The sequence below is a fragment of the Equus quagga genome, chromosome 3, assembly GCF_021613505.1.
Source record: "Equus quagga isolate Etosha38 chromosome 3, UCLA_HA_Equagga_1.0, whole genome shotgun sequence".
Classification (NCBI taxonomy): domain Eukaryota; kingdom Metazoa; phylum Chordata; class Mammalia; order Perissodactyla; family Equidae; genus Equus; species Equus quagga.
The window spans coordinates 41614334-41636083 of NC_060269.1; the positions used below are offsets into that span (position 1 = coordinate 41614334).

At 42.1% G+C, this 21750-nt stretch overlaps 1 protein-coding gene across 2 annotated transcripts; it reads left to right on the top strand.

Annotated features, from left to right (window-relative positions):
• Positions 1-5392: 5392 nt before the first annotated feature.
• On the top strand, positions 5393-13725 carry LRAT (lecithin retinol acyltransferase). Of its 2 annotated transcripts, none has more exons than XM_046655815.1 (3): positions 5393-5412; positions 5721-6261; positions 9989-13725. In XM_046655815.1, exons 2-3 carry the CDS (start codon positions 5722-5724, stop codon positions 10139-10141), a joined length of 693 nt encoding a protein of 230 aa, XP_046511771.1. In that variant the 5' UTR covers positions 5393-5412; position 5721; the 3' UTR covers positions 10142-13725. The 2 variants fall into 2 exon arrangements, with proteins under 2 accessions (XP_046511771.1, XP_046511769.1); XM_046655813.1 differs by lacking the exon at positions 5393-5412 and adding an exon at positions 5432-5604.
• The last annotated feature ends 8025 nt before the right edge of the window (positions 13726-21750 follow it).

Below are 21750 nucleotides of genomic sequence, written 5' to 3' on the forward strand. Positions count from 1 at the left end.
GAAGCAGAACGTGAGCACCTAACCACTGCAACCCCCAGGCTGGCCACTCACATTCACTTTTGTTAACAAGCTTGGGGCACGCAATATCCTTTATTATTGCCTCATAATGATAAATTAGAATTAAAAGGAAACAAGATAAATTTATAAGGTAGTTGCTATATCTGCTCCAATTATTAAGAAGTAACATGGCTTGCCGTTTATTATTTGTATTTTAAAGTGAAATGTGCTTTATATGTTGGGGACATCTCAAAAGTTTTAGTCATTCCTTGCTATTATGTCATGTTATCAGTTCTAGAAAGCACATTTGGGGTTTTTTTCTATCTTGTGAGAGGCAATTTCAAACAAAGGACAGATTTTTACCTTTGTTTTTGTGAATTATGAACGACTTCATTGGCAGTGAGCTGTCAAGGGAGGAGAACTCTGAGATTTCCGGAGTGTGCATCCGCTTGTGCGGGCTGCCCACTGTCTCTCTCCCGGTTGCACTCAACTCCGAAACACTTCTGTGCCTACTTTCTGCTCACCTTGCGGCTCTGTGCTGAGTCATGAGAAGGGGTCTGTGAGTAAAAGCATGCTCTTTGTCTACACTGCATTCTTGGATGTCTGGGCTGTCAAAGCAGAAAGGGAAAAGCACCTGGGCCTTACTTTGTTTCCCTGATGAATAATACAAATGATATTGCAGAAGACGTACCACATTCTGGATCTTCACACAATGTGCCATATATTTGATTCTGCTTAGCCCTCAAAACAACCCTCTAAAATATTACTCCCATTTTACAGAGAGGAAATTGAGGCTCATAGGTGGCAAATGACTCATCTGAGTTCATTTAGCTGTAAATGGCACCACAAGGCCAACTCAAGATTTCTGCCTCCTTCCTCTATGTCTTGGCTGCCTCAACCTGTTATTAATTTATATTAAGCTGTATTCAGTTGAGTCATGATTCTTCATAAAATTAAATGTAAATCCCTTGTTTTGTTCAATGTTCTTATTTTATGGTTGGCTAAAAAAAAAAAAAAAACCCAACTGAATCCTGTCTGGCTGGAGCTGCTGCTGCCTTTAGTCTTTCTAAGGACAATAGGCAGGATTGAGGCCCTCCTCCTAAGGTGCCAGACAACCAGAAAGCAAGCTGGGGAAATCGTCCTCCCAGGAGGTAATTGATTCCTATTAGTCTAACACTCCAGGTAGCTCTGAGTTAAGAGGCTCCAAGAAAAGGTGTCTGCTCTTTTTTTCTGCCTCCAGAGGGAAGTTCACAAAAGCCTTTATTCTCCCCACCTCCTTAGAGTTAGGGAGTTGGGGCCTCTGTTTGTATCCATGGGGCCAGACCTGAGCATATATAAAGAAACTAAAGGTAGATGGGTAGCTCCGAAGAAAAACAAAGGTTAAGATTATCATTGTTTACGTGCCCAATGATTTAATAGTCTAAAGCAAACTAAGAAAAATAACAAAATAATCCTAAAGAAGGGCAATAATTTAAAAACATGAAGTTTAGAAAAGCAAATTTATCAGATGTAGGGCCCAGGGCAAAAGGGGTCTAAGATGTAAGAAGTCTGGGACATGGCTTAAGTTCTGTTTCTGACTCTGGCCCTTGGGCAAGATGCCTAACACCGACTCCCTGCCCCAACCCCCATTCCTGTGTCTAAGGAGGTTATAGGACTACCTGACCACTCAAGGGCTGGGGCCTTCCTGGTGAGGACATACTATTAACCAGAACCTTAACCAGGTTAGCCAAACCTTTCTCACTATTGCAGTAAAATAACTGATGTTAAAAATTGGACCCTGTGGCACTAGAAAGTAGAAAAATGAAGTCTAAATTAGACAGAAAAGCTGTGGAATCTAAGTTTTGGGTTGGATATTTCATTGAACTTCCGGGGCTGGACACAATGCCTGGCATACTCAATAAATGAATGGATGGCAGGTGGATGAACTAATGGAAGGTCAGGCCTTCCCCAGTGGTGGTGGACCTGGGGGCAGAGAAACCTGATCTACACAGGTGACAGAGACAGCATTATAAGCATCAATTTCTCCTTTGCAAAATGGAGATGATACCTCAGGGGGTTCTGAGGATTAAATGAAAAATGTTTAGACCAGTGCCTAGCACATGGGAAGCACACAATATTGTGATCATATCCTCCACTCTGCAGACTTCTCTGAGGAACAAGGAAGCACCAGAGGTAAGAAGTCTATAGGTAGGAAGTCCTTTAGCCTTCCAGGCTTCTGCTGTGTTCCTGAGAGTGGGACCTCTTTCTCCTGGGACCAGCGATAAGGTGGAGGGCCAGAGGATGAAGCCTGGAAGTTAGGTGGGCTCTGTGAGCCCCAATTTTAGCCTCCTTTTCACAGAGACCCAGTGGAGTCTTGGCCTGTGCAGCTGGGAGAAATGGACCCAGGCTTGAGACTGTAGCTGGGAGGGTGCAGGGCCCGGGCCAAACCGCAGGTGAGGTGAGGATGCTGTTGCTGTCATTGGTCTTTCCGCAGGAGAGTAGGGAAGCAGTGGCCGAGGGGAGAGTTGACTGTTCAGTGATGTCTATGTGTTGACCAGGAAAGCCTCAGCTCTTCCAGAATCCGCTGGCCTGACCTGGCGACCCATTCACATGCATTTAAGGCATTTGCACATTGCAACTTGTTGAATGTAACCACTTTTCATACCATCTGGGAAACAAGAGATCTTTCTAGGAACCTGGGGGGATTCTCTTCTCTCCAAATGACCTGTTCTGGTTTAGGAAGGAGATCTTTCTAACGTTAGGTTTCTCTTGGGCCTTTCCTTCTAACAGCAGTTGTCTTCCCATAGTTTGGGTAAAATTGATGCAGGCATGAAAGTATTAGTGGGAGTGTGAGCTTATTAGGGTATTTTTATGAAGTGTGCCTCTAGGGAGCGATCAAAAACTGGCCGCTCAGTCATAGAAATATATGTAACTCTGAGAATGCGGAGAAGTTGCGTTTTGCAAGGTAAGGTGACAAGGATTTGTTGCAGAATAGGGAAGGGGAGGGCTCATTCGACTCTGTATTTTCTCAGTTGAAAAGCAGTCTAATCCTCACTAACCCCTCCCTGCTTAAGAGGGCTGAGGAGACCTCAGAAACAGGGCAAACGAAGGTGTCCCACTGCCTCCATCCCCAGAACGAATGGCAGGGGCAGAGGTCTGCTTTCGGGCAATTTGATTGAGAAAAATAAATTTATTTAATGGCATAACATTCTAGCTTAAAAATAGGGAGTTATCGGAGGCAAAAAGAATAACCTTCAAGAAACATGGACCCTTCTCATTCCTTTCATTTCCAAACACAGCAGAACTCCATCATCTTGAGCAAACTACACCGATTCATGCTTTATAATGATCTTAGCTCCTTTTTAAAGTGACCCCTTTCCAGAGGCCGCAGCCAAAACATTCACCCCACTGGCAAAGAGAAAAAAGTCAAACTCAAATCAGCTTGGCACTGCCTGCCTCTCACAAAACGCCATGGAGATGCCGTTCTTGAGGGTCTATAGGTCATTTCTCCTTAATATTTTTTGCTCTACAAGAATCTTCTGCGGAGCAGGCAGGCAGTTCTCCGTGCTTTTTTCTCTCGCAAATTTCCCAGGTGGAGACAGTCGTAGGCATTAGGAGCAGGGTTAGTGACCGCAAAAGAGGGAAACCGCTAATTACCAAAGTCCCTTTTGATCTCTCCGGGCCATTTGGCCCTTGACGCTAGAGGCCCTGATATCGGCTCTTTCCCAGAACTGGACCCAACTAGCGCGTCCAGAGCCTTGAGAATCCAACGTTGGGTCTAAGTTAACGTGGACGCCGAGGTCTGGATCGTCAGACTTAAAAAATCTCCAAGGACTCCCCAGATTTTAACACCAGCAGCTGAGCTGGTGCTACTGGAAGCGAACGAACCGCCCGTATGCGGGGTGTTCGATTAGTTTCAGCAACTCGCTAGTACGGCGCTTTTCTCTAAATTTGGGAGGGAGACTGGGGAAATCGTGATTTTAAATTTCCACGTCCACTGCCTCTGTTTCTCCACCTTTTTCCTTGGATTCGTTTGTGGGGAATGGACTTTTCTTCTCTTTGCTGGGACCCTAATGTGATTCGGGATTGTTTGTGAAATGAACAAAAGTCGCCGACGCGTGGGACGACTGGGACAGAGCGCCGATGGCAGACCGGGGATGCCGGCAACGGCTGGGCCGCCGAGAATAATTGGGAGCCGGTCTCCTCCCCGCCTGGTCTCCATGGCCCCCTTCATCTTCCAGGTAAGATGAATGGCCCTTCATCCATCATCCGCAGCGAGCCCCCTCCCCCAGGCCAGCGGAGAATCTGCTCGCGGATGAAACCTATTAACCCCTAACTGCGCGGCTTTGTGGAGCCAACTGAGCCTCTCCATTGTGGCCTTTGTCCGCGGAATATAAGCCTTTACATAATGCAGTAGCGCGGGACTCTGAGCAGGGTCGGGGCACCGCGTGCCCAGCCTGGCGCTGACAGCGCGTCGGCAGCTCCCTCACCGCTGCGCCCGGGGACCACCCTCGCCGGGGCACCGCGCTCACCGCGGGCGCTCGGGCAAGGGGCGCAGCGCCTCGTCCTTCCCTGGCCACCTCCGGGTGGCTGCGCTTTAATAGAAAACGATGAAGTTTTGGAGAGTGAACTGAAGCTGTGTCCAGGTGACCCTGAAGCCGGAGAAACAAACTTGACACTAATCCGGCTTTCCAGGCAGAGATTGGGGACCTCGCCGTTTTCCACGCTGACCGTTGGGAGCCGCGCGCTCAACGGTCACTGGGGCCTCGGAGCGCGGGGGCCTCGAGGGTTCCAATTGCTGCGCGCGGGGCCTGGATGCGCGGGTCGTTGCTCCACTCGCGCACCCGAAAGCAAGAGGGATTCGGGGGCATTTAAAGGGCAGGAGGATGCGCGCGGCGTACGGGATTGCGGCTCCAGGAAATTTGGGAAGGAATCCGCTGGCTTTCGAGGCGCACGCACTTCGCACAGTAAATGCAAACACTTTAGTAAGCCGAGGTTTCTGGGCGTCCCATCCTTTAGAGGGAAGTGGTTCTGCTCAGAAACCCTAGCTGTAGGGACTCTCCACCGATAACGCTCCCAAAGTTCCAGGATCGCGCCCCAATCCAGACAGGTGCAAGACCTTTCATGCGGCCACGCCTCTACTCTCCAAAAACAGCCGCTTAAAGGCCAGAGAAGCTTAGGTCTCCAGCGCAAGAAGGAGCCACATCTGCAAGAGGTCGCCGAGCGGAATCCGGGAGCCCGGAGGCCCGCCTCCTTCCAAAGAGCGGCTGGTCCTGCAAGTACCCGGCTACAAGCGGGCTCGCCGCCGGCGCCCAATCAGCGCTCTCGTCGGGTCTGTGACGCCATCGGCCCCGCCCCCTCGACGGCCTTAAAAGGCCTCGGCGAAGGCGGAGAGCAGGAGCACTGCGGGGTTCTGCGTCCCGCCACGACCTCCAGGTGCGTTCCTTCGCCTGCTCCTCGCAGCGCCGGTCCAGCTGTCCCCGCGGTCCGCCGCCGCCAGTTCCTCATCCTCCTCAATCCCCAGGGCGGTGCGGCCAAGCCAATCTCCAGGCTTCTCCGCTTTTCTTTTTTCTCTCCCTCCCGCCTCGGCCGCCCCGGTTCCCGCCACCCTGGGCCGCTGGCCTGCAGGTGAGCAGCAGCGCCGCGCCCCGGTCCGGCGAGCTCACCTTGCCCTTCCTGGCCCGGCCCGGCCCGGCCCATGCCAGAGCGGCGGCGGTCCCCTCAAGACTCCCTTTTCCCTGCAGGATGAAGAACCCGATGCTGGAAGCGGTGTCTCTACTGCTGGAGAAGCTGCTCCTCATCTCCAACTTCAAGCTCTTCAGTTGGGCGGTCCAGGGAGAAGACGAGAAGAGGAACCGCATCTGTGAGATCAACTCTTTACTCCGCGGCGACGTGCTGGAAGTGCGCCGAACCCACGTGACCCACTTTGGTATCTACCTGGGCGACAACCGCGTCGCCCACATGATGCCCGACATCCTGTTGGCTCTGACCAACGACAAGGGTCTCACGCAGAAGGTGGTCTCCAACAAGCGTCTCCTCCTGGGCGTCATTTGCAGGGTGGCCAGCATCCGCGTGGACACAGTGGAGGACTTCGCCTACGGAGCCGACATCCTGGTCAATCACCTGGACAAGGCCCTCAAGAAAAAAGCGCTGCTCAACGAAGAGGTGGCTCAGAGGGCGGAGAAGCTGTTGGGCTTTACTCCCTACAGCCTCCTGTGGAACAACTGCGAACACTTCGTGACCTACTGCAGATTCGGCACCTCGATCAGCCCCCAGGCCGACAGGGTAAGACGTGTGACTCGCTGGTGGCTCGGTGGGGAAGCCTCCTCCCATCCCTAACCTTTTCTCTCTCCTAGGAGCAAAGATTGAGTTCTAGATTGAGTAACGAACGTTCCGATGTTCCTGAGGGAGGCCGAGTGAATAAATCAATGGCTATGTGCTTTGCAGGATATCTCGAAATGCGCTGTGAAAGAGTGTGGCAGTGCTGCTCCAGCGATTCCAGAGAGCTGCCCGTTAATGCTGCAGAAGTCGTAGGGTGTCCACACAGCTTAGCTGAAATGCCAAAGGGCGGGGTCACAGAAAATTTGTGGCCGTGTGCTTGCAACGTTTCCCAAGAATTGCAGTTGAAAGGGAGGTGTCCAGAGTGCATATATAATCCATGATACTATATACAAATTTTTGTGCCGTTAAAATAGGAAAGCATGCAGTTTTCTCCCTCTGTAAGCTGCGGAGAGTGAATTCCCTTTGCTTAATATAAATATCAAGATTCCTATTAAGAAGACCCCCCTAGTAGGTCTCTTAAACCTGTGTCTGGGCTTCAGAGCAGTCTTTGGTAATCTGAATCCTTTCTGTGTTGGCTTTAATCCCCATCTACACTCCCTCAGTAGTTAAGCATCCTTTACTCATTAGCCCCAAAGGTGGCTTGGATTGTTTATGGGTTCTCCCGAGATTAAAACAATTGGTTTTGAAGAAGAGCCATTAAATGCTGGAAGGTAATTTTTATGAATACTTTAAAAAGCACAGTATTAGAATCGAACGTTAGCCACAAATCCAAAGGAAAAAAATGAATTTTTGCTTCCTTTTGAAACCTCTTGATTTTTAAAGATAGTTACCATTTTACGCCTGCAACTTCATTTGCAACTGGATGCTTTCTCAGCCTTCACTGCTACTGTTAAAAGAGGTATTGTTAATATTCACCATTCACAATGGAAACCTGGGTAATCACATAATGAGCTTCATGTTTTACTCTTCATGTTTAGGTATTTTTTGGACCAAATAAATCTGAGTCCATATAATCAATTTTTTATTGCTCCACATCTTGATTAACTTTTTGACCCATATGGGAAAATCTTTCTCTCCTCTGTGGCAGAGCATGAAGGTATTATGCTTTTTCTACCTTGGTATATGCAACTTCTTGTAGATTACAGAGCCATAAGAGCACAATCTAGGAATTCTTTTCTAAATAAAATAAAAATACAGTTAGAGCACTGTGCAGTGCTTCACGAACCACAGCTCCCGTCCAGGCCTGTTTAGAAATGAGCTTCACCACATTTACAAACACTGGCTCCAAAAGTGTACAAAAGGAAACACGTCAGATTTACTTAGGAACTAAGCAAATCATTTCTCTAAGGAAAAACAGTATTTCTGTTAATTAGGAGTTACTCTTTCATGGAACACACATAGCACTGTATTATATATTTCTGCGAGAAAACAGTGCAAGTGCTTTTTCAAGGTAATAAAATATTTAATCTGCATAACTAGTTGGAGTAGTTTTTCATTTCTGGAAACTCTGTAAGGTTTTATAGAAGTACAGAAGTGTTTTAATTGCTGTTGCTGCATAGCACCTCTTGTGAAACTGAGTTTTTGTCTTCGCTTTGAATAGTCTAACAAACAATTTGGCCACCAAGTAGATTTCCTGGGAAAAAACTCGCCATCTCAAATTTTCTAATTCTAAGAACTGTTTTTTGAACATGCCCTGAGAGAAGTAGGTCATTGATCCTGAAGGAGGACTGGTTTCTACTTTTCAGAAACATAAGGAATTACTGGATTCTGGGTTGATTGTTGAGTTCTCCATCTATACAACTATTATCAGCTTAACATGAGAGTTGCAAAGTTGTCTCTTACTTAAATCTGAGTTTATAAAAACTCTCAAGAGCACTTTCCCTCATGAAAACACTGCAACTAATTTGAAAATGAACTGAACGAGAATCTTTTACTTCTCTGCATTGATGGTCTCTTTTTACAAGTTTAGAAATCGTAAAATTAAGACATTTTTATATTTCTGTCAAAAATTTCAGTGTTTTCGTAAACTATAAGTCCCTTTAATTAGTAACTATTTCTCTTCCTTTGCTTTTTCTACTATGTTTTTGTTTTTTATTTTGCTGATACTGCTTTTCATTGCCAAATATGAATGCAATAACCCCTTTTAATTTCTGGGGATTCAGTGCTCAAAAAGTACTTCTTAACATCTAGAAATTCAGGATATTTCCTACTGTTGAACACCCCTAGAGATGCCTCCTGGGCTCATGGCCAGGTGAACAGAAACAGGACACTAGAAATGAGATGCTCCTTGAGAAAATCTGCTTTGGGGGAAAGAGAGTCCACAGTGATTTCTCTGTTTGCCTTAATTAAAAATTATTGAGAAAAAGATACAAGAAGCCTAACTATCAAGACAACTTACTCATTTACCTAAATGTATGTCTTCCCATTATTGGCAAGCAACTTTTCTCATTGTCCTGAAAACTTCATTTAGTTTGGTTCTCACCACTTAAAGATTGTTTACTCAATGTCTTGTTAATTTAGTAAAAAGAGACAGATTGTATGTATGACATAAAGAGACTAACATCTGAATAATTAAGAGGAAGTTTTGAGTTTGTTTGGATATTGTATAAAAGTGTGGATAGAGACAACCTTATAGTCAAGAGAGTATGTTAAAATACATTGAATTTGTGCCTTCTCTCCATTAAGAATTTGGATACTTAGCTGTCCAGCACTATATAAGCCACTGGAGGAGACCCTAAAAGCATATATGTACAATGTCATGTCTAGAAAATGAAGTTAAAACTAGTATGAGTAGCAAAACTCATACAGAATGGAACAGTGAATTGCTACATTCTGGCCCTGACAGTGATGAGGTAGAGATAATTGTCAGCAGATGCAGCAGTAATAATCTTTGTAATAGTTTACATTTAAAAAGTGTGTACAAGAATGCAGAGTACTTTGGCATAAAAGATTTCATTTGCTCCTCACAACAGCCTCAGTATTCCATGGAGGAGAAGAGGGTAGTCTGGACAGGTTCGGTGATGTGCTTGAGGTCACACAGCTATTAAGAGGTGGATCCATGATGCAAACACAGGCCGTCACTTCTGAGTAAAATTAGTTTTCTAAGAGAAAAATTAAGCATATGGGAAGAATACACTCTTCAGGGTTAGGGATCATATTTAATTTATTTCAGCAGCCAATTTTGTATTAAATAATTGTGAATTTGTTTATTTAGGCAGAGAATATGATATGACAAGAAAATTAGATTTTCAATGCCTTTAGATTTTGAGACATAAGTTATTGTTGGTATCACCAGTTTTAGAATGATGTATTGCAGGAATTGATTCACCAATAATAATAGGCTAAATTCTATTCACTTGATTAGAGATCTCTTTGCTCATCTAATTTTAGAATATGTTATTGTTATAGATAAGCAGTTTAGTCTTGATTTTAACTTTTAATCCTCAGTAAGTTTTGTGTAGTTACATTCTCTGTCGTTTTCCGTAGCAGTTCTGTTTACAAAGGCAACTGCCATTATTAAGTTGCCTTAAATGTCATTTCAGGTCCTGGGAGATGTGGAATCAAGAAAGTGAACTATTAACATCTTAAATTCTTTCCTAAGTCGTGAGAGAAACTCTAGTTCCTCTGGTAGACAGAAACTAGCTGGGAAAATTGTACTTTACTCTTTGGTATGTGTGATACTTCTTAGGTTTAGCCGCCTTTTCTAATATTCTTAAATTTTATTTTCCAGTTTTGTGAGACTGTGAAGATAATTATTCGTGATCAGAGGAGTGTTCTTGCCTCAGCAGTCTTGGGATTGGCGTCTGTAGTTTATCTGGGCTTGGCGTCATATACTGCCCTTCCTGCAATTTTTATTCCATTCTGCTTATGGATGGTTGGCTAACTGCATATCCCCGTGTTGATGTGTGTATTCTGTGTGTAAATATGTTTATAGAGCACAAATCAGTATAAGCATCGTCGAGAAAAATGTGACCTGTAACGCTGTGTTCTGGATAAAAATGTGATTAAGAATCACACAAAGTGCTTACTGTGTAAGCCCAAGAACAAAGGCTTTCTGGATCTTCTCAGGCAGTTCCATTTGAAAACACTGCGCAAATCTTGGAAACATGACAAGCTGTGATAGAACTCATCATTACAAGAAAACCAGCCCTTAAGATGATGGCCATGGGAGATTATTTGTTTTACGTTTTTCTCCTGTAATCATTGGTCTTCTCTGTTAGACCTGAATTTGAAGATTGGAAGTCTCGTTGAGTGAGGTCACTAACTTTACTATAAATTTATCCTGTTTCATTGAAAAACTTTTATTAAACTGAAAGAATTTCCTTTATATAGATGAAAACATGTTTGATGATTGGCCCCCCAAAATTCACAATCTGTTTTTCCTCATGTTTTATATATAATTCGCAGTAAGTCAACAATATTTTCATTACTTGAAATCATATTGGCAAAGTTAAAGTTTAATGATAAAGTAGCTGACCAGAACTACAGAAATTTGTGTTTTCCTGTAGAAATAGCTACTATAGCATCAGTTGAACAATTTGCTTTGGCTTTACTTAATAGGAAGCCTGGCATTCTTTTTTTTTTTTTTTCCCTTTTATGTGTCAAGTGGTTACTTTAAACCACTCTGAGAGGTAAATGGATATAGGATTGAAGTAATTTGGGTACTTGGAGTGTGTATGTGCCAATTAAATATGCAGGTATCCACATACACTCAAACTGAGAGAAAATTTATTTGGTCTTGGTTACTTTATCATAACAGTGAGGTCATTATAGATCATCTGTAGAGGTGAATATAACAGCAAGTTTAATCCATTTTCTTATGCCCTAGCATTTGTGGTGTAACTTGCATATATGTCAGTGGATGGTTTATCTTTCAAAACACTTACTAAGGTACTGTATAATTAGTAAAAGCCCTCAGATTTGTTTTCTAGTCAGGTTTCTCCATTTCATTACTAAGTGTAGCTTACATCCTTAAGAAGTGTGCCACAGCAGTATATAAAACCCAATGAAGTAGGACCAAAGGAAATGACTGTTAGAAATAATTTTCAAGCATCTTAGTACTGCCAGGCAATAAATTGATATTACACTGAGGCTGTTTTAATATGAGTTGAGATGTAACAGTGTTAAAGCAAGCATTCGAGTCGTGTTCCAAAATTACTAAATTCTAAAAATTAAGCCACAAGCTAGACTTGCATTTCAAGTATTAAAATTGCTTTATAAACTATAAAGAATCACAAAATAATGTGTCACATAAAGAATGGTATGGGGAGGGTGGGGTCAGTCACTTAGTGATCCAATCAGAACAAATTTAAGAGTGGATTTTACTTATAACTGATGTTTCATCACCACTAATTTACCAAACAAATTCTGTTGGCGTTTAATAATAATGAAACTTTGTGTTTAATCATTTAAATGTTTTAAATAGTTAAAACATGAAATGGCAACACCACAGAATAAAGTTGTTCTACGGTCCTATTCCAACCACTTAGAATTATTTTAAGTACGTATACATAAAAGTAACCAATATGAGAAATCCATTGTATTAGTGGTTTTTTACTTACTGTATATCACCCTTGTAGCAATTGTTTAAATAAATTCATTTTTAAAAAATATGGTATCCTCATAAATAATTAACACCTTTTTTGCAGACTTTATTATTGCAGGTAGCAGAAAACTGTCTGATGTTAAATCTGTGTTCAAAGATAATGATCCCTATTAAATGCCAAGGGAAATATTTAAGGTTGGAATTAACATAATTGGTCTTGACTCACTTCATATCCTTAAAGCAGGATTCAATTCATCATTTGTTTGAGTGCTCATTACATGCCAGGCACTGACCTGTTGTAATTTCATGGTCTAGAATTAATCCTGTTTTTCAACTACGTATATTAGAGTGTATACAGTGCTATGAGAACACAAGAGAAGAAGAAATTATCTTCCTGAAGGGTGAGAAATCTATCTGAAGTAGGCAATGCTATCATTAAACTTAGAAATATTAAGAGGTGATCTTATTACACTGATGTGTTCCACAAATGGGAAGAGGGAACTGGAAGGAAGGTTTTTTAAATTAAATGTTCCACAGCACTAGAATTTGTTGAACTTTTTAGGAGAAAGGGAGAGTTTTTGTTTTGTTGTGCTCAGTTTGATTAGTTGCTTAACAAGGAGCATATATTCCTGATTGTGGTTATGGAAAAAATCCTGAGCTATTATTGTGTCTCTGATGAGTTTCTCTGGGCTTCATTAGTTAAGATTCACCCTTGTAATCCTGAAAGTCCCTTATATTTCTATATTTCTATCCTAACTTGTGAAATGACAAGTAGTGTCTGATGCAGCTTTTGGTTGCTTATTTCGTTCTTTGCCATACCTAGATGAAGGCTAAATGGGACTAGCTGGGCTAAGATGAAATAATGCAGGTGTCAGATACTATGCACGTGTTAGCGCTGAAAAGATGAATGAGACATGGACCTTTTCCTCCAAGCTTATGATCTCATGGACATAGAATTATTAAGACTTTCTGCAATAGAGCTGATCGAAGGCACAGAAAATAAGTGGTTGGTTTTAACTGATAGGGCAAAAATTATGGGGACTGTGTATCAAGAATTGGAAAAATAGGATGTTTTCCAGGAGGACAGATTTGGGCAGGGCATTCTACACATTGGGAAGAGCATGAGCGAACGCATGAAAACTGTCCACAACACGCCTGACACATAAATGTGAGGTACTCTACTATTTGTTGACTGAAAGCATGAAAGTGCATGGAGCATTCAGGCAAATGTAAGTAGTTCAGAGGCTAGAGCAGAGCAACGGTGATGAGAGATGTCAGAAAACAGTGATCAGGTGGTGCAAGTGTAGACCAAGAGGTTTGGGCTTCATGAACAAGCAATGGAGATTTGGGCTTCAGAAAGGTAACTCCCAAAAGTATGCAGGAAGGATGGGAGAATGGGCAAGACAGGACGAGGGAATCTATTAAGAGACTAGCTGTGGTTCTCAATCTCTCAAATCAACGCCTGTGATTGTGTAGGTGAGAGCAAACATGTCAAGGAAGTGTCAACAGACTTTAGCCAAATCCTGTTTGACTCCTGAGTAACTCTTGGTGGGGTGTCAGGGAGAATTCATGCATCCTTCTTTTCATCCAGAAAGTTGGGTCCTGAAAAATAAGTTAATGTGGTGGCTGTGTGTATATTGGATACTACACATCTTTGTTCTGCTAGGTATATTTCTTCCCAAGGACAAGCAAATAAACTTGGATTTGTTGTCTAAAAAATTATTTTTTTCAGAGTATAGACATATTTCTTATTTTTCCATTTTCTATTTCATACTGTCAAATATCAAAAATGTTTTCCAGCAATATCAAAGTTATGCCAACGGCAAAACTCTTTTGTTATAGATGGGAAGCATATAAAAAATGATGGTTGCCAATCTTCTGTTTTATATGATTTCTTTTGAGAGTTTTACCTAACCTAGATCTGTCAGCTCAGCTAATTTTATATTTGGTATACATGCATGTTAAATAAAATCAATTTTACGTACTGTCCTCTCTTGTCTTTGAATCTGAAATACATAAAAGTAGATCACACACATTTTTTTGAGCACGGTAGCCTGAAGAATTATGCCTCTAAAATCTTCCTTTAGTGAACATAGTTTATATATTTGAAATTACAACTTTATGTGGATCTGCTTTCAGACTGATATGATCTCTGTTATCTCCATCTTGAAGCCTACCTTGATTTTGTAGAAAAGGGTTCTGTGTAATACTAAGTAACAGATCCCTTCTGCATTCCACAAAATCAAGCAACAACAATAAATAATTAGAGCCATGGGCATGAACTCTATAACCAGATGTGTAATGCTACCAAGGCAGCCTTCAGCTTTACTGTGGCTGTGGGTGGGGTGGGAGTGAGGTGTGAGTAGGAGCAAGGCCGAGGGCCAGTCTTGAACTGCATTCACAGCATTGCAAAGGACCACAGAGGTTACTGGGCAGAAGCCTTAAACATCTAACCACATGTCAGATGTGGAAAATCAGACACAGAAGTTGAGATACTTTGTGATTATGCAAATAATCAGAGCCAGATCCAGAACTTGACTCCAGCTTTCTTTCCACCATACCACATTGGCTCCCTGAGGTCTCCCATGAATTGCACAAGCTTTCCTCCAATGAATGTATTAATTTCTTGCAGACCTTCCACATACTCCAAGCAAGCCCACATAAGAATGAACTAGTTAGAATGTTAGTCCTATAATTCCTCAATCTAGTGAGAAAGAAAGGCAAGTAAGTACATTTCAAGCAATGATAAGCTCGTACAGGTGTCAGAATAGCAGAGAGAAGAGACCTATACCTGTCTGCGTGGGGCAAGGTGAGAGATGTCAACAAAGTTTTCATTGATATCTTAATTGAGTTGTAAAGAATACAAATATTTAAAGTGAAAGTGGCTTCTCTTTTCCAGGCCATTGCAAGCACCTGGAGCAATAAATACAAGGTACAGAGTCACGAGAACCCATATCACAGTTGGTTTACTGCCAGTCATTAAGAACAATTACCTGTATCTATGTTGTTGCTTTGAGAGAAAGGTGTCTGGTACTGTTACGCAGAACTCACCATTCTTTTGAAGAAGGCAGTGCTGGAGACAAGAGGCAAGATCACGGAGGACGTCACACTATAAAGGTCTGAAGTGGAAAGAAAGCATTTCCTAGACTTTCCAAGTGTCTCAGGTGAGTCTTATGAGCTGGCAGTTTGTGAAACACATGACAAATAGCGTTGGAATTAGGTTGTGAGGAAGAGAAACCTCAGTTTTGTGGATGGAAGTTTATTTAAGAATAGATGGAGAAGTGGGAAGCACAGGAATCACCTCAACAGGTGAACGGTCATTTCTCCCTGTTCAGCTCACAACGCTCCCATGTCCCAGCGGCAACCTAGTGCTCTCAGGGTCTTGACTCTAGATTCTGTCCCAGATATTTCTTTCCACTGAGCTTATAACTGCTACTCCTATGGCTGCCTACCTACTGCTGCTAACCCTCAGTGTATCATTGCTTCTGTCGCCTAATGCCCTTCCTTACACTTTTACTTTGTGTTTCTTTTACTTCTTCTGCTTCGCTCTACTGGGTCTCTGTCTCTCATTTAAAATTGCCACAGGATCTAATTAGGCTGACCAGTTACTATGGAATAGTGGTGGTCATGGGCCACCTCGTGGGCCATTCGTCCTCTTATATACTTTAGGTCAGGTACCTTCAGATCAGTGACATCCTTGGGCCAATCAGTTGTTGCCAAGTTGCACAACCATCAACTCCAAGGCATGGTGATCTGCTCTAAGGCAAGTACTTGTAACTGCTTTGCCTTTGGAGATGGATATCAGTTTTAGTTTAAATGGGAGAGTTATATTTGATTATCACCTTAGAAAGCTCATTTTGCAACAATGTAGAGAGTGAATTGGATGAGGAGATGTACTTGAAAGGACATAAATTCTGTTACCAAAATGTAGGAGAGAAATGATGAAGACTAGACATGAGTCAATGGCAGTGGAGATGAAGAAGGAGAGAACAGATTGATTTGAGGGGTGAGAAAGAGGGAGGGTATTTCATACAAGTTCCAACCAGGAAAACAGAAACTGTTCTAAGTATTGTGTGGCAGGATGTGGATGTGTTATGTGTAGTACACTGGTTTCTCCTTTCTTCTCACCCTCCAATCTCCTGTTAGGGCCTCCTATTAGCCAACTTGGCCAGAAACCAGCTGATAGGAGAGCTGGGAAATGGCCTGCTGGGAAAGGCAAGAAATGTATCTGAGGAATAACAGGCCAAGATTGGGCACCAGGATAAGTGTAGCTGGTAGTATTGTGCCATACTGGCTAATTCAGGGGAGTGGACATTGGGAGAAGTAGGATGAACCTGGTTTTGGATAAATGAAGTTTGAATAGCCTAGGGTCCCAGAGGTGGAAATATAGAGAAACAACTGGGAGTTGGAGCTCATGCTCAAGACAGAGCTATGGAGAGGGATATATTTGGGAGTTCTAACAGTGGTGGCTGAAGCCAAGCATATGAATTAGACCATCTTGGGAGAGTCTACGAAGAATTAAAAAAAAAATTTGAGGATGGAAAACTAAAGTCACAAACATTAATAAGAGGGAGGAAGAAAGATCAAGAACAGTTCCAGAAGGAGACTGAGGAATAATGGTACAAAAGGTTAGAGCAGACCAGGAGAGCCTGTGTGAGGAAGCCAAAGAGCAGTGAGTTTTATAAGGTAAGAGTATGAATAGCATCAAGATATAGAAGAGAGATAAGGACTGAATAGTGCTCACGTTGGACTTGACAAACAGGAGACTGAGTGACCTTGATAAGCACCCCATTAATGCTAGAAATAGGGGTGGTATGGATGTTGGGGGAAAAGGAAATGAGTGTGGGCTGCTTTTTGTAGGAGTTTGGTGGGTAAAGGAAGGAAGCACATAAAGCCCAAAGACTCAGAAAACAGAGTGTAATATCTGACATCTCTGCTTTCACTTTAGCATTCTTTGGAATGGGACATACTGTGAACTGCTTTCTGTCTCACTTAAGAAGCATAAATCGTAAGTTAATTTTCATAATTCTTTTCTGAGGGACAAACTTTTTGTGATGTTATCAGAACTGCACTTTTCTTTCAGAGCAATGATTTCTATCAGAGGATCAGTGAAATCAATGAACGTTCCATTTCTACTGGCTTCTTTGAAAAGAATACAGGTTCAGATGGAGATTCTAATAGGGTCAAGGGAATCGGGAAGTGGTAGAAATAAAAAAAATAATACTGCATACGACTCTAGACTCTTGGCCTCTCATTCAAACAATCAGTTGAGGGAAGTCTATTACCATTTCTTCCCTTTCACAGAATGCCAGAGCAGAGAGATCAAGACACAGCGCGAGACTCAGATTCAAACACTTTTGGAATCTTTTTTGAGCAGTGTGACTTCGTAAGTACTTCAGATTTTCTACAATTAAAATATTCTTGAAAAAAATAATGGAAGATTAAACAAATCCAAGTGGCTAACATGTCCAGTGAAAGTTGCATATAATTCAATAATGATTTTTTTTATCCCTTTGTCCTATATTGAACCCAAGCACGTAGAATTTTGAAACCATTTTATCTGGTACTTGACTGAATCACCTATCCTTTGATGAAGAATGTGTCAGTATACCTGAGAAAATCTCATTGTTTATCTTGAGTCAAACGATGAGCCGAAATTCCAAAATTTATCAGATAAACAGCTCTTGTCTGCTAAGCCTGGCTCAGGTTGCAGCTGGCCTCAAGGATTTGCTCAAGCAGAAGAACCAGAGCTTTAAGCACCATATTGGTCCAGATAGCTGATCTGATCAGGTGTCTCACTGCTGGGTGGAAACCAAAGAGGTAGCAATTGCTACATGCTTGAGCAACATCAAGATTTATTTCCTCTCCAAGATTCTCTTAACATTTCCTCCGCATTATACCTCTCCACACACATCTTTCTCCACTTTACCCCTGGCAAATCACAGACAAAGAACTTGCCAGGGAATTTAACAATGGTAAATTCTTTTCGTTTCACACTATACCTAATTTTTCCTGGATGCAGACTTAAAGTGACAATAATATTTGTGACAATGATTTAAAGAACTATAAAGGAATTTAAGGCATAAGACAAGATGGGAGAAAATCTGAACATGCCTGTTTGAGGCACTAGCTTCTCTGTAGGTGAACAGCTATCCCATCCGTGCTTCTTGTTGCTGCTGCTCAGGGGCTGGTCTGCCTCCTTCTGTAGCGCAGTCCGATTTCTGCACTTTGCTAGCACTCATTCTCCTGACCACTCTGGAACCGAGTGCTATGGAGATCTTTTCTCAAAAAAGATTTTTGATAAATTCACGTTTTGCATTTGCTCTCTCCACACCTCAGCGACAGGTGGAGAAACCAAGACTTTCTTTTAAGCAGTGATTTTCAAAATGTGGCCCTTTGCTTGGTTTTCCCAGCAGGCCTAAAATGGATCCCCCGAAACGTAAGTCCATTCTTTGGTTTGTACTAGAAAGTGGGAATGGATGGAGTAGATGAGTTGCAGTCTTCTGTCTTCTTTTAATGAGCCAGTAAGACAAGTTTAAGTCGCTGTTTTGGAGGCCTATGTGGTTTGAACTGAAAAAGTTGTAATCATGGCTTCCCATGAGAGTTTGAAAGTTTGCCCATGTTACAGCATAATTAAGTACAATTAAATACTATGATTTATAAACTTGCTGGTTTCCTTTTTATATTTTATTATTTCATTTTTATTTTTATCATTTTCTTGCCTAGAAAAGATGTCCACTTTCATTCTCAGAGCTTCATCTTTATTTTTTCCTGTCTGAAAGAAAACTTTGTGTGTTCCTCTTTCTACCATGTCTAGTCTCAAGAGTCTCGGTTCTCAAGGGCTTACCTGCTCATTCGAACTTTTCAATGCTAGGTGAACGGACACAGCATGCAGAATAAACACTGAGCAAGAGACCTGAACATGAAAGTTTTAAGATTTATTTAATTAGTATACTGAATCTATGGAATGTTACCACAGCTGTGCCAAGCTGACTTATAGTTAAACTGCAGTGGAGTGGCAATGCTGACTTGTAGTTATGGTGACTAATACTGAATGTCATTCACAACAGTGGAGGACGGGAGTACGAGTTTCTTAGGGAGCCACAGATGCCTGAGGGAAGGGGAGAATCTTCCGGTCATGAACACTTCTAGACTCTGGTAAAGCATCATCAATCAGAAGTGGGTGGCCATGGCAACTTTTGGTGGGATGTTGTACTGAATCAGAGATGACAACACATTCAGATCTCCCGGATGGCTGGGCTAAAAGAGGCTTTGACAGGAGTCAATCCAATCTCCTCACACTGTATTCAAGTTAGAGGTTGAGAATAACATAGATCCCAAAGAGATTTTGTGATAGAACCAGAATGAAAACTGGATTCTCCTGACACTTAGTCCCTGTTCTGTGCTGGGGACTCTATATTGATGAGTTATTGGCAAGCTTGCCAGCTGGTCACTGTAATCTATGTTGCTACCATTGGTAGCTTATTTGGAATAAAGCAATGTTTTGAAATGCTATGGATGACTCAAAGCCTTTTATCCCAAAGTTATTTTCCCGCCTATGTAGTAGGGAAGATTCTTAGAAAAGTAGAAAAGGTCAACTTTTCTCTGCTCCCCTCTCCCCTCCACCTTGCTTGGTTCTTTCCCTAACTGGGCTCAAAGAACTTTTACTGACTTGTTCCTAAGTCGGCATGTTAGGATGTGCTTCTGTGCACAAATTTTGCCTTGTATAGGGAGACATGGTTTGGCCAGGGAGCTGTCCTAGGAACCTAGAATCTGTGGGGCTCACTTACCAACCATTCCACATTTGTACTTGCAGAGTTAGGATGCTAACTCTTCCTGGCAGGGCAAGGCAGTGAGCTGCTTCCCAGGCCGGAGGATTCAGATTCGGCTTCATTCCTTTCATTCAGCTCATGTGTACTGAGTGTCCACTGTATCCTAGGCATTGAAGTTGGCAGTGGGGCTACAGAGGTGAAAGATGAAAGTTTCTACTCTCAAGGAGAATGTATGTTGTGACCATAGTATTATACCTATCTGAGTTGAAAGTGGCTTAAGGAAATAGCTAACATTTTCACATTTATCATTGTATAAAGTGCTTCCACATACATTTGCTCATTTGGTAATTATTACCCTGTAAAGAAGAAAGAAGAAACTGAACCTATAAATATTAGGTGACTTAGTTTTTAACCAATAAGGTGTTATTCTCATTTATAGTCAAGGAAACTGAGGCTAAGCAGGTTGAATGCTTAAGATCCTTCAGTCAGCAATGTAGTATCAGGACTCAAATATTGGTATTTTTACTTTAAATTTTGTATTGTATCACACTGCCCTATTTGTGAGCAATTCAGTAAATGAGGTCATCAATTTCTTTCCAAGATCATACTGCTACATCCAGCCAGTGGTCACTTGACATGAGAAGGGGACGTGTTTACTTCCATACTCCTTACATGTGTTTTTGACTGTAAAGTTCAATATGATATAAGTTTTTAAGATCTTAAAGCCTCACCTGAGGAAGTGACATGGAAAGAGAAGGTGGTCCCTTCTCCTGGAATCAGAAAGTTTAGCTCACAGTGTTGATGTCTGGTTTTAGTTTTGTTATCCATGCAAATTGCAAACCAGGTACGCCGGATACTGTTTATGCTCAGCAATCCTCTGATGAGGCCAATACGGAGTTTATGAGCTGATACTATGATGACCACTCTATGTTCTATAGTGAACTGTTTACAAAGCAGCTTCCTTTTGTGAAGCAAAGCCAAGACAGATGTTAAGATCAAACAAAAGCCTTGAGATACCACCTCACACCTGTCAGAATGGCTATTATTAAAAAGACAAGAATTAACAAGTGTTGGAGAGGATGTGGAGAAAAGAGAACCCTCATACACTGCTGGTGGGAATGTAAACTCATGCAACCACTATGGAAAACAGTATGGAGATCCCTCAAAAAATTAAAAATAGAACTACCATATGGTCCAACTATTCTACTTCTGGGCTTATCCAAAGAACAAGAAAACACTAATTCAAAAAGATATATGCACCCCTATGTTCATTGCAGCATTATTCACAGTAGCCAAAATTTGGGAACAACCTAAGTGCCCATCAATGGAAGAATGGATAAAGAAGATGTGGCATACCACTCAGCCATAAAAAATACAAAATTGTGCCATTTGCGACAACATGGATGAAGCTTGAAGGTATTATGCTAAGTGAAATAAATCAGGTAGAGAAAGCCAGATACCATATGATTTCACTCAAATCTGAAAGATAAAAACAACAGTAACAAACAAATACATAGATATGGAGAACAGATTGGTAGTTACCAGAGGGGAAGGGGGATAAGGCATGAGGGAAGGGAAAAAAGTGTAAAGGGGCACATGTTCACGGTGACAGATGGAAACCAGACTTTTGGTAGTGAACATGATACAGTCTACACAGAAGTCAAAATGCAATGCACACCTGAAATGTATATAATGTTATAAACCAATGTTACCTCAATTAAAAAAAGACAAAACAAAAGGCTGTAATAAGAATAGGTGTGTCCCTCTACCATCTGTTTGTTGGTGTACACACAGATTCACACACGGTTCCCTAGCTGGGTGTCTTGGTATTTCGGGCTTGCTCTCTAGGTACATAGCAGTCATTTCAGGGCAATGAAATTCACATTCCAAATTATAGCCATGGAACTCAACTGGGTGAATACTGAAAAGCTGAGACACAGGGTTGGCAAATGGACCATCCTGCCTTTTCACCAGTGGGGAATGGTGCAAATCCTTCTCAGACAAAACTCTCAGGCATCTTGTGAGTGGTGGACTCATAGACAATGACAAGCCTGGGTCACAGGTCAAAGGACATTATTTACATGTGTGCCATATGTCATATTGTTGATTCAGAAGAAATCTATCTCGGTCATTTTCTGTAAATAGACAGGATTGAATATACTCCTATAGTTCTAA

What these genes read in the sequence shown, in the direction of transcription:
- LRAT (XM_046655815.1), top strand. Translation starts at nt 5,722, where the DNA reads ATGAAGAACCCGATGCTGGAAGCGGTGTCTCTACTGCTGGAGAAGCTG. An exon ending in TCAGCCCCCAGGCCGACAGG is followed by an intron (nt 6,262 to 9,988) that starts GTAAGACGTGTG and finishes TTTATTTTCCAG; the next exon opens with TTTTGTGAGACTGTGAAGAT.